This window comes from Sminthopsis crassicaudata, chromosome 6, assembly GCF_048593235.1.
Source record: "Sminthopsis crassicaudata isolate SCR6 chromosome 6, ASM4859323v1, whole genome shotgun sequence".
Classification (NCBI taxonomy): domain Eukaryota; kingdom Metazoa; phylum Chordata; class Mammalia; order Dasyuromorphia; family Dasyuridae; genus Sminthopsis; species Sminthopsis crassicaudata.
Window position 1 is genome coordinate 13,845,099 of NC_133622.1, and position 19,042 is coordinate 13,864,140.

The 19,042-nt window shown below is 37.1% G+C and overlaps 1 protein-coding gene across 1 annotated transcript in view; it reads left to right on the forward strand.

The window, feature by feature from the left end:
• Positions 1-19,042, forward strand: part of LOC141546364 (cytosolic beta-glucosidase-like) — a 105,103-nt gene that overhangs the window by 32,192 nt on the left and 53,869 nt on the right. The window contains 1 exon segment of the mRNA XM_074274112.1: positions 1,183-1,306. Within this exon segment, the coding sequence (XP_074130213.1) occupies positions 1,183-1,306 (124 nt within the window).

The window sequence follows — 19,042 nt, forward strand, 5'->3', positions numbered from 1 at the left end:
TAAAAGCTAAATGGAGGTCCTTTGGGACTGGGATCTTGAAACCAAAGATCAAAAGTTTGGATCTAATGGAGAGTTAGTTAGGGATGATCATGAGGTAGCGAGAGAGAGAGAGAGAGAGAGAGAGAGAGAGAGAGAGAGAGAGAGAGAGAGAGAGAGAGAGAGAGAGAGAGAGAGAGAGAGAGAGAGAGAGACGGGGAGAGAGAGAGAGAAAGAGAGAGAGAGAGAGAGAGAGAGAGAGAGAGAGAGAGAGAGAGAGAGAGAGAGAGCAGAGAGAGAGAGAGAGACAGAGAGAGAGAGATCTGATCTACTCTTTGCCAATTCAATCCAGCAAGAAGTCATTAAGAGTCTACTGTGATAAAGGTACTGAATCAAATGGATATAACATAAACTCAGAAAACCAGGTTATGGGGCTAGAAGGAAGCTCTTGTACAGTCTTTTTTTTCTTCCAGGGGAGCTTTTTTGGTGGTTGAAGGGTAGGGGAGATAAATGAAAGTTTTCTTTGAGCAGATCCACATATTTCTACCATCATTTTCTAAGAAAATACTGAGGAGGGGTAGCCTCCATAAGCTTCTTGAGGACAGGAATGGATTTACTTTGGGCAACCTGGGTGCCTAACACATGGCAGGCATTTAGGAAAAGCTTTGAGAACTGAGTCAACTTGGGCAAATGTTGTGGGCCAAATGGAAGTTGTCATAATCCAGAGAGTTGTTGGAAATGACTTCATGGATGCCGTGACCGTGAGCTTTGAAAGCCATTATAAGAATAGCAAGAACCAGACACTTTCCTTGATACCGGATGGCACATAACATAGCCGACATGAACATTTCAACTTGTCAGTCATCAGGCCCCCCCTGCTGTGGGGTTACGGGGGCTGCAGCTGCCGGCAGCACCGAGGGGTTAAGGAGTAGTTACAATAAGCAGATGCTGATGCAGGGAAGATATTTCAGTCTTCTCATTAAAGTAAGAGTCATTTCACTGTCTTCATGGATATTTGCACAATTTTGCTTTTCCATTGTTAGTCATAAAAGGTCAGCTCGTGGAAAATTAAGTTAATAGGGTCAGTGCGATTTGATGAAAACTAGTTTGGGGGTTGTAGATAAGAGAAGATAGAGGGTAATGCACCTGATTTTATGAGCTTTTTTTACATCTGTTCAGAATAAAACTTCTGCTCTCTTGTTCTAGGATACGTATAATAACCCTGTAATTTACATCACCGAGAATGGATTTTCCCAGGGTGACCCTGCTCCACTTGATGACACTCAACGCTGGGAGTATTTCAGACAGACAATACAGGAACTGTACAAAGGTACCATTTGAAATGATGAAAGATCAATTGTGCAAACTTAATATAATTTTCCTATGTGCCTATTTGCATTCAGCAAAGACCAATGATTTTTGAAGCTGAAATTCATGTAAATCAGGATAAAGCAATGTGATTAGAAAGAAGTATTTAGGAAGTAGGAAGGTGAGTCATTTGAGTCGATCGTCAATCTCCCAGAATAGAATCAAAGAGAAAATGAACACCTGTTGAACTGGTTTTATGAGGCTGATCCCAAAGGAGGGAAGAGCATGGCATTTTATTCCCCGGAGATTATCATTTACCAACTCTCATATTTGTTTGCATATTTTAATAATCCACATGCCAAGACACAGCCTGAAAGATAGACAATGAAAAGGTCTTTTTAATTAAATATCAGAGCATAAGCTTCAGAGTGACACAATCGCCAACGAATATTTTTATTTAAAGGGATGGCCGATTAACTCAGGGAGGAACAGTTCTCGCTGTGTCAGACCTAGTGTATTGTGTTTTAAAATATTAATGTCTTCTGATGATTAAATTCTTCTGAATTCTCTTCACTGGTAACCAGAGGTAAAAAAGTGGGACTTTCCCCATTGTTTTCTTTAATTTATCCCTTCCTAGTTATCCTTCAGGTTTTTGTGAGCACTCAGTAGTAGATCACTGATCATCAAAAATTTCAGTTTGTGGAAGGAATGAAATAAATTGTCAAGAATATTTATTTTCTAGTATTTAGCGCCGTGTCTGGTATATAGTAGGTGCTCAATACATACTTACTAATTAACACTGCCAAGGCTGGGCTAATTGGATTCCTTTACCTCTAGCCTTCTGCCACTTTTGGTGTTAATGAGGAACAAATATTTTATCACTACATAAAGTTATTTAATCAGTAATATAAAGCCTTTCAAGTTTTCTGTGCAAATAAAGGGGTTTGTGGAAGCACAAACCAGTCATATTTTAGTAGGAGATAGTAATTCTGAAGGTTAACATTAAAAGTGAGTGATGTTATAGGTGATGTGGAGATGAGGAAAGCTAGAGAGGTACGGGAAGCAGGGAATGGGTGCCATTAAAAAACCATTAATTTCTCTAAAAGGAAGTGGATTCTAGTAGATAGAATCCTAAACTTAGACTTAGGAAGAATGGGATTCAAATCTGTCTCTGATAATTCTGTGTTATTCTAGACAAATCGTTCTCTGTATCCCAGGCATCTCCCTAGGATTTATCTTTTTAAGCTATAAACTGGCCATTTTCTATACTGTTAGAAGGAATTTCCATAGCAGGGGTCATTCAGGCTGAGGTTATTAGTGGAAGGCTTTTGTCTTGAAATTCCTAGGGTCTTTATTAACTGCTCTGTCCTAGTTTTGGCCTAACCTTGGATTCAGGTGAGTAGTCACCTGGATGTGAGGGACCATCTTGCTCTGTGACCTTGGCTAAGAGGCACATGTCTGTCCTGGTCCTGAGTTTCTCATCTGGAAAACGGGGGCTGCACAGACTTGCTTCCTTCCCAAAGCTCCCTTAAGGCACGGCTGATGATAATGATTGGCATGAATTCCATAAGTAAAAAGCACCAGGTGAACGATTAAAAATAATAACCAGCCAAATAAGACATTAGCAGGAGCGCTCTAGGTGAGAGCCTAGCCAAAACCCAGGGAGTCAGATGGATGATGGTTCTGTGATTTCCGTGAACAAATTGTTCCCCCCATCATCACATAGAAAGATGGGCTCATAATGGCACTAGAGTTGAATCAATGACGTTCTCCTGGAGGTCTTGTCTTTCTCATTAGAGAAAATTCCACAGCACTTAGCAGAGCAGTAAAAAAGTAAGCTGACGTCTCCATTTCTTTTGGGGGAAAGGGGCAGAGAAGGAATAAAAAATCCATTTTCTTTTTTTTTTTTAACAGAAAAGACAAAAATCAGTTTGAAATCAGGTTACGCTCTCTATTACATAATTATATTGGAATAGTCTCTGAATGTCTAGACACAAAAAATTCACAAGTTGGAGGAGGGCTAGATCACCTTCAAGTAATTGTCCTCGGCACCTGTTCCTTCTTTACAAATGCAACCTTGTCCTTTTTCCAAACTGCTTTCCCCAAGTTAGAGTGAGCGTGATGTTTTCCCAATAATATGCAGATCTCGGAGTTTTGTTTTACCCTCATATGGGGGGAAACGTCTTTGGAACCACACAGGTCTCATTAAATGTATGGCTTCCCCAGGAAGCTCATCCTGGATGTCATAATGCTGCCTCTCTGGCTATTTCCAGTGGGAGTTCTGTTGAGAAGGGAGTAGCAATGTCCCACTCCATTATTATTATTGAAAGGGTTGCCAGACTGGATAAAAAGTCAAAATGTTGGCAGGAGAAGCAATAATCTGGCAAGTGGGTGCCCGGGATAGCTTTGTCATGTGAGTATCTGGCCTGTTTTTGACAATAGCTGGCATTGCTAAGTCTTTAAGTTCCTTTAAAAAAAGATCCTAATACTCTTATCTTCTTTTTAAACCCTACTCTGATCCTTGATTTTCTTGGGGGATTTATATGGATCTATACCCCATTATAAGGTGAAGAGGTTGTTGAGACCGGGCCAGGAGTTTTGTTTTTATCATTAGAAAGTAGTGACTCTTTTTCCGGAGGTGGAAATTTCTTGGAAAATGATCTGGACCCAAGAGGAGATTAAAAAGATTGGGGAGAACCAAGTGGCTCCTCCAGAGACATATCATATTTAGAGAATGAGGGTAGATGTCCTTGCTATTAGTTCAAATTGTCTCCTTGCTGTATCAAAGGGATTATGGGGGGAGGTAGAAGGAGAAGGGAGAGAAGCATGCCAGAAAAAGAATTTGGAATTTCCCTTTCCTATGCTGCTCTCTTCTGCCTCCTCCAATGGTTTAGTCTTTGCAGAAACTGATTCACACATTTGGATGGATATATTAAAAATGAAGGGGATACCTCAATACATTAGGATGATATGGGATGATGTTATAGCATAAAAAGGATTTGAAATTAGTAAGCACTTGGTGGAAATAATTAAGTCTGAAAGTGACTATAGGAAGACAGCATCCTTAGGCTAAATGGGCTCATAAGTTTCAACAGTGATTCGGTTATGAATTGGGGTAGGGGAGCATCTGATCAGTCAAAAGTACCTCTAATTCTAGTGGAAGTTTCCTGCCAGAAATCCTTCAACACAAAGCAGAAATCAGAGCTAGATGCTTTGATTTTTTTTTTTTTTTTGAGGCAATTGGGTTAAGTGACTTGTCCAGGATCACTCAGCCAGGAAGTATTAAGTGACTTAGGTCAGATTTGAACTTGGGTCCTCCTAACTTCAGGCCTGGTACTTTATCCACTGTGCTAATTAACCAATTGCTTTGAATTCTTGATGCTGGAATACGATCACTATACGAAATCATGTTTCTGGGTTAAAACATGAGGATAATAATAGGACTGAGCTGGCAGGGCTATTGTCTTATTTATGTGTGTATCCCTCAGCTCTTAGCACAGGGTTTTGCACTTAGTACGTGTATAATCCATGTCCATTGAATTGAATTGAATTGCAAGTGTGTAGTGGCCACCTGGGTATGGGAGATCAGAATGCTAGATTTGGGAGTTCCTAAGAAATTGACTCAAATCTTGTCTAAAACTTATTAGCCACATGACTCTGGGCAAATCCCTTCATTTATTGGAGCCTTCTTTTCTCATGGAAAAAGGGAAGAGTGATACTTGTAATACTCATCCCACTCGATGGTATGAGGGACAAAAGAGACAGTATATTCAAGATACTTTGCAAACTTTGCAATGACTATACTTACAATCATTAGAGTTTCCTGGTGTAGCATTTAGGCAACTATCCTAGAAGTCCTGAAAACCTGATTTTAAGTCTTGCTTCTTTTACACAATGGTTGTGTGACACTGGACAAGTCATTTAAACTCGAGGTAACTCCCAAAGACAGAGTCGCTTGGAAAGTATTGACCTGCATTGCATTGGTAAATGGAGTTTCCTTATCTGGGAGCTCCTATGCCAATGGAAATCACAAATTCAGATCCTGTCTTTATATCATCATCATCATCATCATCATCATCATCATCATCATCATCATCATCAATCATGATCCTGTTTTGATCCCAAGAAATATCAGTAGGTGAATCATATCTATAACAAAATTAAAATAAAGAGCTTGCAAGACCATTTTCCTTCCCCCAAGAATATTTTCCACACTAGCAAAAAAGCCTGATTTTAGCAACTTTGTGTGCCAGCCCAGCTTCCCAGTCCGGTGCCATGCCTGAGCTAGCACAGCAGTCTATGATTGCAGGGAAGGTTTGTTAATGACCAGCTTTGGACTTTTAATGACAAAACCCCACAGCAAGATGTCATCGCTATTATTGAAGACTTCACTGAGAGTGTTGAAGCTGATACCTTATAACAAGAAGGTTGTAAATCTTAAGAGGCTCCATTCTCTACCCTGACAAGATGCTGAGAAAAAAAAAAAAATATTCTGCTTCTTTTGGCTGGACTCCTCCCGCTTCCATCCTGCCCCCCTCCATTTCCCATGCAAGAAGAGAAAGTGCATTGCTGCTGGTTAGCTCCCCATTCTGATACCAGGGCACAAACAACCTAGGGCTCCTTAACTGGGTAAATTGTGTTAAACAATTGCAACCTCCAAGTGAACATTAAAAATAAAACAAAACGATGTCAAGCACAAACCTCCCATCTAAAGAAATGCCTCGGATGTTAATGTATGGAGCATTCAGAGAACTGCAGCAGAAATCCAGAATTGAAAGGAAAATGTCAGTTATAGATGTCCTCTGAGGCCCCACTCATGTATTTTTTAAAAGGGATTTTGAAAATGGATTTTGTCTATTTCTATACCTATATCTATATCTATAAATATCTATATCTATATCTATAATCTATTTGGCATTTTAGAGTCTGTATATGTGTATATATACATATATATGTGTGTATATTTACACACATATACAGACTCTAATATATATATGTATATATATACATATATATATATAATATACATATTATATTTGCCATTTAAAGTCTGTCTCTTCCACTCCACCATCTCCTATTCACCAACGCAGACATATCCTGAGAACCATTAAAAAGCAAGTCAGCCCTCATAATCTGAGCTTTTGTGAGCATCCTGAGGCAGGATGATGAGCTTGCATTGCATAGCCCCCTTTGCTAAGAGGCAATTTGCAACAGGGAAAAGGGCTGCCAGTTTGGGAGTTAGAACTCTTTCTTCTCCAAAATACACCCTCTGAGTAATTTCAGAGGAGTATCTTCAGGTTTTTGTTTCAGTTTTCCAACGTTCAAAAGCAGGAGTTTGGTTTAGGTCCTGCCTTCTAGCTCTCAGTCTAGAATATGAGAATGTTAAGGCTGGAAGAAACATTCGAGAAAATTAATTCAACCTTATTTTATAGATAAGAAATCTAGGCAGTTGTGAAGCTCAAAATAACATTTTTAAATACCTAAAATAAGATATGTAGGATTATAAAGAAAAACGATTATAACAAAATACAAACTATTAAATCAAACTAAATAATCAAAATCAAGCTATCAATTAAAATAAAAATCAAATTATTAAAAACAAACCCAGAAAAAACAAGTTCACTGGTCCCAGGTTAAGGACTCCTGGTAGAGAAACTGAATGAGTATCCATAAATCACAGCACTTCTTGTTTGTGATAAAGCCAGGAATAGTAGCCTCTTTTTCCATTGTGCTTCAGTGCCTGTAAAAATGGGCACATGTACCCCTGTGGAAATAGAAAATAGCTAATTTTCATGGTCTTTAGCTGTTCCCTGCATCTGTTAGCAAGCAGACTCCTGGTTTCATTGATGGACTTCAGCCAATTCTCTTTTCTGTGGGTGTCCATTAGTCGGGACTTTGGAAGTTTAAAGAGTCATTGCTAGGAATGAGGAAGAAAGAACATCTATTTTAACATGGGGATGGGGGTAAGTTGGTGGACACAAAGGCATCTAGGGGGAAAGAAGTGCAATTAGACTTAAGGATGGGCATAGTCTAAGTGATCCTGAACACAGCACTTGTTCCCAACATGTCAAGTAATCAGGAAGTGTCTGATTGTAATGATGTTCCCAGGCCAGGAGATCCCCAAAGTATCAATTTTCCTTTTCTAAGAGCAAATAATAAAAGTTCCACAGCAATACACTAAGTTACCCCTTTTGATATTGAACCTGATATAAGAGGGAGATCAAGTAAGAACTGAAAGAAGTCTAAAAGGATTTTTTTTAAATCTCAAGATGCAACTATTCATTGACCAAAGACGTCAAGGGCAAAATTTACTAGCATATTTTGTTATAATTGTTTACCATTTCCCAGGCTATGATGTCAACTTTGAGGCATCAGGATTAATTAATGAGGGGAATTAATTAATCAACTAATTAATTAATGACTTGGTGGAATTGTTTTCCGAAACCATCTATATTTATGATCTCTACCTTTGTGTACACATTGTCACATATTTATATACCTAGCATGAATCTGTCCAGAGGCATTCTGGCACAGCAATGCAGGAGAGAGAATGTTGGGAGTAGACCCAAGATGATCCGGCTTCAGATTTTTGCTTTGATTCTAACTATATAACCCTGAGAAAGGCACTTTATAAGTTTCAGTTTCTTCATCTGTAAAATGAGCGAATTAGATTAGATGGCCTCCCTGAGAGACTCTTCCAGTTCTAAATTAATAATCTTATGATAAGCTCTTGGGGAGGGGCAGGGGAGAGATCCTTCCCTTATCTGTAACCAGAAATGTGGACAGTTTACCTACCTGAGTATAGAATTTTTCTATACTCTTTAAAAAGATGATGATTCCATTTCTAAATCATTTTTAAGGTCAAGAAATAGTTAAGTGTTTCCTTCTTCGCTGGAATACATTGAAAATGAATAGCACTCTTCATCTATGAAGCAAGTTATCACTTGGAGTTTGTTGGGTCAAAAGGGTCACCTCAGACACCAGTTAAACAAAGTCACTATAGATCGCATAAAATCTCTGACAGGAAATTTAATGCATCGAATCAGCTCCAAGTATTAGTGTAAAATCCCCAGCCGAACAACTCTTGGCCAGTTACCATCACGAGTAGTAAAATCACATTTCAAAACACGGTCAGATGAAGCACTGCCTAATCTATCAAGTTTTAAGGCATTTCCATATGACCATCAAATATCTTCTCCATAAAGTGTGTTCCTTAATTCTGTTAGACTGAGTAATAATTTTAACTTTTCCTTAAATGTGACTTTATCATTAACCTTTTTTTCGAGTTTTATTAGATTGAAGAGCTCACAGTCTATGGCAGTTCCAAAATTAGACTCTTGTCAAAAGCTCATCCTGAATCTTTCTTCAGGAAGTTTGTGACTCAGTTGTTCTGTTGAGCACTTTTGTGGTTGTAGGGCATATTCTTAGCAGGCCTACTTTTTTGTTTCCTCCCATTTTCACCTCTCTACTGCCCACTTCTTGTACACATGAGGGAGATATCAGTCTGGGAAGGAAGCTAAAATCAGTCCCCACTAAAATAAAAACTGATTTCTTCAGATTTGTCCCCAAAAATGGTCTGAGCAGAGAAAGGAATGATTTCATGACTTTGAAAAGTGAAACTCTAGCAAGGTAACCCGGAGGAGAGGCTGGGCCAATGATATCCTTTCAGGACCTAAGTTTAGTTTGTTCCTTAACAGGGAAGTGTGGCGTTTGCTATTTATGGAGTTTAACTGAATTCAATAAACATTTATTAAACACCTACATTGTAATAAGAATTGGATTAGACCCTGGGGACTAGAAAAATAAAAACCAAAGCCCCTCTTCTCAAGGAACTTATATTCTACTGGGAAAAATGATAAATAAATCCCAAATGTCTACAAAGTAAAGATAACAATAACTCTGGGAGAATGTGGGAAAAGCATACAGTGATTCCCTAATCATCCATTTCTTTGGCCGATTAGTGAAGTCTGGGGACTCCTCAAAATAACATTTTTAAATGCCTAAAATGCATGAGATATACATGTACATGTAACAAATCCAATGTTAAATGAAAGCTTGCCTATATGATCAAATGATTAAAGAAGTTCCCCTCTCCTTTTTTTTTTTAGTATCAAAAAATTAAAAACAAAGTAGATGCTTGCTGATTGAGAAATGGCTAAAAAGTGGCATTTAAATATAATGAATTGAATTTAGTTAAAAATGATGAATGTAGGGAAGGATTGGAAAACATTTGAACTTATGGAAAGTGAAATAAAAAGAACTAGGGAAAATATATACATGTTGAGTACAATGAAGTTAGTGAAAAGAATAATAACAACAAACCAATATAAAGTGAATATTGTAAAAGTGTAATAACGAAGTTTGGCCTTCTACAAGTATGATAGATATCTCTCCCACTTCTTTGCAAAGATAGTGCAATATGAATATGGAACATTGAATATAATGATAGATCATTTTTTTAAATTTTTAAAAATGTTTTTATTCCATAGAGTATTCCCAAACTGCACATACAAATGTTTACATTCATTTTTTTAAAAAATTGAATTCTAAATTTCTTCCTTTCTCCCTTCTCTCATCTATTTCTTCATAAGGCCAGAAAAATATTCATTATACATATAAAACCATGCAAAACATATTGCCATATTAGTCATGTTGCAAAAGAACACACACACACACACACACATACACACACACACACACACACACACACACACCAGAAAAATAAAGTTAAAAAAACCAACTTTGCTCCAGTTTGCACCAGATCTTTTTTTTTTTTTTTTTAATTTCTTAGTTTGGATGGACTGGTTTTTTTTCCACATTTTAAATTTTTGTTATAGGAGATGACTTTCAGGGAGATAGAGGAATATGATGGGAAACAAAAGATAGCAATATAAACATTTAAAAATCCATGCCATTTGCTCTATGTTTATTTCTGAATAAAATCATTTTGAAGCCTGAAAAAAAGGAAGTATCTGTACTTCTATCTTTATTGTTTTCAGAGATTAGCTCATTATGCCATATGCAAGGATTTAAATGCTCTAAAAACATATATTTAAAAATAGCTCGGTACCATGGATAGATTGTTGGACTTGAAGTTTGGAATTCTAAAGTTCAAATGTCTGTGAATCTGAAAAAGTCATTTTGACTCTGGGCCACGGGAAACTCTTTAAGACTGAAAAACAATGTCACAGATAAGTTGCAAACTTGTGTGGGAACCTGGAGTTCCCATCCTTGAAGAGATCCCAGATCCTTCTTGCATTTTCATAAGAATATGTGGCTCTCATTGGACCTTTTTGAGACAGGCAGCTGTCTGGTGGATAGAAGTCTATCAACAACAGTTTTGTAACATGTGACACTTCCTAATATATCAAGTATACACTCATTTTGATTACCTGCTTAGCCTGTCTACCTGGTGACTGCACCTGGGGCCTTTGGATCCTTGTCATCCATGTATTCTCAGTCTATGTCAGATGCCTTCCATGTCATTAACCTGATCATGGAATCACTGAGCAGACCAAGGGGTCATGTGGTCAAGCTTCCTGCTGTTAGGCAGGCAAATAGCTAAACCATTTCCATCACATGGATGTCTATTTGTTTCTTAAAGATTTCTAGGGAATGAAACTCCCCAGCCTTTCTCAGGAATCAATTATAATTCTGACAATAATTGAGGCATCTCTTAACCTTCTTTTGTTCTGACTGAAATAAAGAGTCATACCCATCTTTAAAAAAATATATTATATATACACATATATGTATGTGAACAAATATATGTCTAAATTGTGGTTGTTCTTTGTTCACTGCCATTTTAAAAATTGCATGTGGTGCCTGAAAATGTAGCTTAACTGAAATATCTGCATACAATAGAAGTGGTTGTTTCTTTTAATATTCAATTATATTGTAGAACTCTTGGTATTTGCTGTATTAAGGGGTATATTCAACAAAATGGACTGATTAGAGAGAAGTGGCCAAAATGGTCTGTTTGTGCAAAACTGAACTGGATGTCATAGCCTAATAAACATTCTGGGCCGAGTCTGGAAAGCAGTCCATCAATATATAGATATGTTATAATAACTAAAAAAACCTGCCATAATCCTAGCTATTGCAAATTAACTGTTATTTTATTTCTGCCAAATATGTTTCGCACTTGATAATACCAGGTTTGGCTTAAGTGACTATTTTAAATCTTCTGGGAACCATGATTTTGAACTTTGGTACATTCAAATGGTCAATTACCGTGTTTCATAGAAGTTGCTTCTGTAACAAAACCCTCACATTTCCATAAGTACAGCATGAGATCACAGAGCAGAACAAATGAATTTATGTTAATACAAAGAGTTTTCGACTTAAAAACATTCATACTGTCAGTCTCTGGCTGGCTGCCCCCTTGATACATTATTAAATAAGGAGAAACCCTGCCATTATATGAAAAATGTGTGTATTGACCAAAGAATGAAAGATTGTATTGATAATAAACTTTTCCACTTCTCTTTTTACCAATCCCAGTTCTTGGATATCATTTACGAATGCAAAGTCTTGGAGCTTGAAAGATATCTAGAACTTCCAAGGTCAGTAAGGCCATTACCATTGTAGAAAGAAGGGGAGAGAAGTCCAGAGTCTCTGAGGACTTTGCTCAGCATCATACATGAAATGAATCCTATGTTTGAGACTAGGACCCAAGTTTCATAGTGTATAGTGTTGTACTATCTCCATTCCACCAAACTCTTTTTCAAAGACAATTTCCCCCAAGGTAAAATGGTGAAGTTCCATCATGTTCTCCACTCATGTGTTTTTCTCAGGATCATTGTCTTTATAGATATATTTAATATTAAAATAACACACAAAATACTCTCCTCTGAATAATTGGGTAGGCAATGTATGAATTACTGAGAAATCTGAATTCATAGTCGATTTTTAAAAGAACGATTATTTTATTACTTCTAGATCCTCATGTAATACCTAAAGTTAATCTACAGGTAATGGTAATTGGGGTAATTATCAGGGCCGGAAAGAAAGTCCTTCCCTGGAGGAAGAGCAATAGAATCTGAATAAAAATTTAGGCAAGAATGAATCCAAAGACTAGGCCGGATTGGTGTCTAGCTGGATCAATACTGAGATCTCTTTGAAGAACAGAAATAGAAGCTGGAAATTGGTTGTAAGCTATATATACTTATAACCATATGCATATGATATATATTCATTTACTGTTTAGCCTTTCTTTGTATTCCCACTACTTGGCCCAGTGCCTAGAACATTGGTGACTGACATTCTTATTGACTTGACATGCATATATAATCATGTATATAATTGATTGCATGCAAATATGTATGTGAAAATTAACATTAACTGGAACAAGACAAAATAAGTATGTTTATTAAGAGAATAAGCTTGTGAACTTTTTGACAAGTTTAAACACTTTTAAATATGACTCTTTGCATTAATCATTTGGTTTACACAATTTTGGGCTGAGTTCACACGATTTTTGACCCATACTTTAATGCTTTGATCACCACGGATGTTAAGTGATACTGGCTAATTTTTCCAAGTCTAGTTGTGATTCTAATCCATAGGTTTTCAATGGAGATTAAATCAGGTGAGTTCCCAAGGCAGTGAAATATGATTCTCTCCCTCTGTTGGATAAGAGCTCTCTTTCCACCTCTTAATCATACATGGAGCAAGGCTGTCATGCAGAATGCTTTCTCTTTCGAGGATTTTATAGTATTTTGTAACAATACTGTTTCTCAGTATTTTTGTTGTTGTTGTTGTTGTTGTTGTTGTTGTTGTTGTTGTTGAGTCATGTCCAAGTTTTTGTGAATCCATTTGGTGTATTCTAGAATTAAAAAAAATCTTCCAAACATTTTGGAGAGATCCATTTAGACTTCCTCTGACAACAGTATAGTCTTTAATGACATGGGTTGGTAAAAAACGACTTTTTCTTAATCCTCATCATTCCAAATTTTGCTTTGTCTTGACCACGATCAGTGGGTTTCTTTCCTTCTTAGAAACAGCAGCTAATGTTTTCACTGGATTTTACAGTGTTCTCAAGAAATATGACACTAGAGGAATAATTGTGTGCCTTTGGGTAAGCAACCTACCCACTATCTCAGTTTCTTCTTCTGGAAATGGGGCCTATGATAGCACCTATGCTCCCAGACTTAATAGGATCAAATGAGAATTTTGTCACTCTATTGTCACAATGCTTGGGGACATAGTAGGCATTTTATAAATGCTAGCTACCATTATTGCTAGAACTAGTCTTGCTTTCTTATGATGCTATAGTGGAATCAGGAACAGCTTGAGCTGTCACATCCCTCTGCATATTTGCTTTTCTCTTTGGATTAACTCGGCTATTTTGCAGTAGGGGTTTGTCCATTCTTAGTTTATTTTTTCTCTTTGGATCATACTTCCTTTAGTGTTTTGTTAAGGCTCATCTTGTTTCATTGTGGACTTAAATGATACTTGAAATGTTTAAAACTAAGGGCTAGTCCAACATCTTTAATAGTCTAATAACAAAGGATGTTCTTTAGGACTTATATTTCTTGCACGTTTCCTTCCATTCTTAAAAACCATGAACTTGGGAAAAAATAGACATACCACACAACAAAAGAGTACAATGGAACTCATGGACAGGGTTCAATAATTCAGATCTCAGCTGACAGAAAATTAAAGGTGAAAAATATAGTGCAATACAACTTCATTTGTACAAGGTCAGGTGTTTCAATCAGTCTCACGTCATCAGAGGCACATGACCATTGATGAAAGAAAATGAAATCACAATAAAAAATCATTGCTTATCTCAATTTGTATATAACTGTAATGTTACTTTTGTAGTCATATATTTTTATATGTGCAAAGTGTCCCAAAAGTCTTAGTGCAGTGCTAACCTATTAAAATTTAGAACTGCACTAAGACTTTTGGGAACGTTCTGTAACTGTATCACACACACATACACACACACACATACACAACCACACACACATGGATGGGAACTGGCTGATCACATATATTTATATTCATATATATCATTCAAATTTACAAACACATGTGCACATATATAGGTTTCTATATTATATGTGTTAATTTGAGATAGATGATGTGATGGAGAGGCAAAAACAGAGAAAAACAGAAAAATGAGAGGCAGAGAAGAAAAAGATGGAGAGAGGTAGAGAGAAACAGTCAGAGAAAATGGGAGAGAAAGAGAAAGATTTAAAGAGACAGGGTACCAGAAAGACATGGACAGAGAGACAAAGAAAGAGACAGACAGGTAGATCATCATATACATAGACAGACGATCACTGTCCCTCTCTGTCTCTCTCTCTTTGTGTGTCTCTCTGTGTATCACTATTTCTGTCTCTCTCTCTGTCTCTCTCTCTTTGTCTTACACACACACACACACACACACACACACACACACACACACACACGTTTGATGACTTTGAGATAGGAAATTCCCATATGGCTTCTCTTCAACTTAGTCTTCTGAGGGAGTTGTCTACATTAAATTATTTCTTGGTGATCTCATAGTTAGTGTACACTGGATAAAGGGAGAGAGAATAAATCTAGTGCTGGAAATGGCTCCAACAGATGAAGGGTTCACAGAAAGGCTCCATGTAGAAAGTGGTTCTTGAGCTCTTTCTGAAGAGGGTTTGCTTTAAAGCCAATTTTCAAAGTGGGGACAGGCAGAAGTTGCAGATATCCACCCATGAAGGTCTTTTCCAGCATGATAAATGCATCTCTGATTAGGGACTTGCCCTAGTTTGGCAGGGTCTCTCCTTCCTCCATTCTTTGATGACTTAGCAGTAGTCTTAGATGATTATAAAGAGCTACTCTTACACCTTCCTTTAAACCAGGTTGCGCAGTGGTCAGGATGCTAGAATTAGAGGTTGGGAGATTTGAGTTCAGCTGTGTGCCTCTGAGCAAGTCATTTGGCTTTTGTTTCCCTATTTTTATAAAGGGGATAGCAATAATGACATCTGTTGTAATGATTGTTGAGTTAGCATATGTATATTGCTTTATAAACCTAAAAATATAAATGCTATCTATTGTTGTTATCAATATACTATTACTAGACCTCATTTGGTTTAGTAATAATAGAAAAAAATCCCTCAAGATCTACTAATTTTTTTAATCACATTTTTGGATCTATCCCCCTGAATTCTTCCATTCTGGAACTAATATTTCTTTAATAACAAAAATAAAAGTAACAAAAACATAACAAAAAAAATAACAGGTGTCCCAATCAGCCTTGTGTCATCAGAAGCACATGATCATTGCTATAAGAAAGTGAAATCGCAATAAAATCATTGTTTATATCAATTAATTTGCATATTGTTGGAAAATAAAAGTTGGAAAAATGCAGCAGGTTAAATATGAACAACCCAGTGGCTACATCTGGGAATGAATGCCATATTCTGCATCCTGATAACTTCAACATTCTCCTATGTGTTTTCCAAAGCCAATAATCTCTTCCCCACATTTTAAGAGGAACATTAAGAAAGTAGAGCATGTCTAGAGAATGAAAAGGTGTAATTGAAAGAACTCAACATATTTAAACAGAGGAAGAGAAAACCAGGTTGGAATGCTCATTTTTCATATATTTGAAGGGTTCTCACGTGTGACTATGGAGAGCAGGACTAGGCCCAGTGTTCTCCTCGGGTTATAAGATGTTACCCGTCCTTGAAAATGTTTAAGCTAAGAGTAGACATCTGTCCATCTGATGGATGTTTGTGAAGGTGCTTCCAATATCAATGATCTACTGCCAGCAAAATGATTTCCTCCCATGACGAATCCCCATTTTGCCTCCTTCCTTTAAGTTATGCTTTTCTCCCTGTGTTTCAAAGATGGAGCTCTGCCTTAGCGATTTTCCCTTTTTTTTGTTCACTTCTCACCCACAGCTGCCTTGAATTTTAGCATACATTCAGGAGTTTAGCATGCATAAGATCTGCCTTCATTTAGTTATATACTCTGCAGAGATAAATATTTTTGCAATAGAATTGAACCTCTGTAATTCCCATGGAAGACTAAAACAACCATTGTAAATTATAGTCTGGGGAGAATTATAAGTGAGTGCATGCACTGGTTTTTAAAAATCTAGGCTTGCACACACTTTCTGCAAGGATTTGATGAGAAACCTCCCCTTGCTATACACTGGTGTGGTGAGGACAAAATCTTTTGGTCAAACGTTTTGTGAGCAAATCAATGAGAATCCCATCCCAGAGTCCATCAGCTTCGAATCCATTGGCTAGGGTTCTTTCCTGTCTGAATTTTTGATTACAGCACAAGCACAGACTTTGTCTTTCAAAATGGGGAAAAAAGCGAGTCCAATTCTCCTCAGTATCTGTAACTCTCAGCCACCATGGAAATAGGGCTAGGGATAGAGAATGGACCTGGAAACTCACTCACTGAGGGGACTCCTGAGAAAGGAAATTACATGCAACAATGTGGGTGGGAACCTCCTCTTTAATTTATATTCCTTGCAAAATTGACCAGATCATGAAGACACTAAGTGACTTTCCTCAGTTCCACAGACAGGATCTGTCAGAGACAAGACTTTAACCTTCTTCTTGGCTTTGACCTGGTCTCTGTATCAATATCCATGACTTCTTCTAATGACTATTGTTATCATGAACAAAAATGGCGTCCCACTGGATTCGAAGAGTCGTTGTGTTCTTAACTCCTTCATTTATCAGCATGGGAGTGATTTAAACTCCAATCATAACAGAACCCTTAATATTCAATTTTATGTAACATTTTAATAAAATAGAGAGAGAAGTAGTAAGAATTAATATGGTGCTGGATTTGGACACAGACCTTGGTTCACATTCTGTCTTTGACACTAGCTAAATGACTATGAGAAAAGTCATCATACCTTTCTGACATGCCATTTTTACCTCTGGAAGATGGGAATGTTGATTCCTTAAACAATGCATCTCGATGGTTTGTTACTAGGTTCAAATGAAGTAATGTTTGTGAAATTCTTCACCAACTTTACAATGCTACATACATGTGCTATTATTATAAACTATTTAAAAAGTCTTTTTATTTAAAAAGAGACTCTTTATAGCTGAAGAAGCGGTTGTATCTTCCTCTTGCAGAACCGTCTATGGATGTATCACATTCTTGGAGACAATTACTGAGAATTCTAAAGAACCAAATTATCCTTGCTGACCCTATAATGAATGGACCTAATCCAAAGCTGTGTCCAAAAACTTTGCTTAAATGTTGTCCATTGTTCTGAGTAAGGGGTACTATCAATTTCACCAAGATAGTTTTGCTGTGGAAGAAATCATTTCACTATGATGATTATGCTATGGTAAATATTTATGCAGGCCAAAAATATAATTTTAATATTACATGTAAATTATTTTAAACAAAATAATGAGATATAGTAAGGAAAGTGGATTATAAATGATCAGATCTTGGTTCTAGTCCCAGTTTTGCACCTAACTAATTGTATGAGCTTGGGCAAGTGTTCCTTTCTCTTGGACTCATTTTCCATATTTATAGAATAAAGTGGTTGACTTTGTTATCTCCAAGGTTCCTGTTGAGCTAACATTCTTGGATTCTAATGCTCAGCTTTAGAACTGATAGAATGAAGAGTGAACTAAAAAGAATGAAATTGACTTCTTCTGAAAGGAAATTTTCTCTCTCTCTCTCTCTCTCTCTCTCTCTCTCTCTCTTTAAATAAGGACTTTTTTTTCCTTGGTAGCACTTTTACTGTTTTTCTTAATTTTGATCTTTTACTCTGTGTAGACAAAGAAAGGGAGAGGAAATGGCAAATGACTCCAGGGTCTTTGGCAAGAAGACCCCATGGACAATAAGTCCATGGGGCCACAAACAGTGAGACGTGACTGAATGGCAATAGAGAAAGAAAGGGATGGCTCTGAAATTAGGAAACCAACAGCAAAACTGGCCACTACTTAGTTCTATGGTTTATCCAGGAGGGGTACAATTAGTTTTTGAGAAGTGGGTAGCCTGTGTTACAGGGATGCTGAACTAAGCTAAAAGTGAGGAGGAATCTTTGGAAAGACTTTTGGTCAGACCTGATGGTGTCCATTGAGTCTCTCCTGCTGGGGAAGCCAAGTCTGGTGGAGCACTTGAGTTGGGGAGTTTAGGACTGCAGTAGGAAAAGTTAATCAGGTATCCTGACCAAGTCCATCACCGATATGGAGGACCCCTGGGAGTGGAGGGCTATCAAGTGTCCTAAGAGGGGCAAACTGGTCTAAGTTGGGAAAATGCAGCTAGTTAAAGCTTCTGTGCTAACCGCTGTTGGAATTAGGCCTTTGAATGACCTTTGCACTTCTAGTCTGTTGAGAGAGGGGACCTAGTCTCAAAAAGGAAAGAAAGAAGGTTTTTGACTAAAATTTTAAGATTTAAAGGTAATTACATCAAAAAGGAATATAAAGGAAAAGCTTAGCATTTGTGATCAAGGTGATTCATTGTACCTTAAATATTTTGTTCTTTCAAAAATGCTTTGGAATGGCTTCAATGAAATTGATGTTAGTTTAATTTTGTTTAAGGTCCACCATTTAATAAGCAATTATAATTTAGATAAACAAATCTCAAAGGATATGTCTAACCGCAAAACAAAATACTGATATGGGATAAATTGTAAAAGCCCCATCTAGAGAGAAGGGCAAACCTGTAGGATGAAAAGCTAGTAGCTAAATCTTCCTGAGACAAAGTTTTGAATTTTTATGATCTAAAGTTTGATCTCTAGAGAAGGCCAGAAAGGGTCAAAAGTAAGTAATAAGACTTCTTT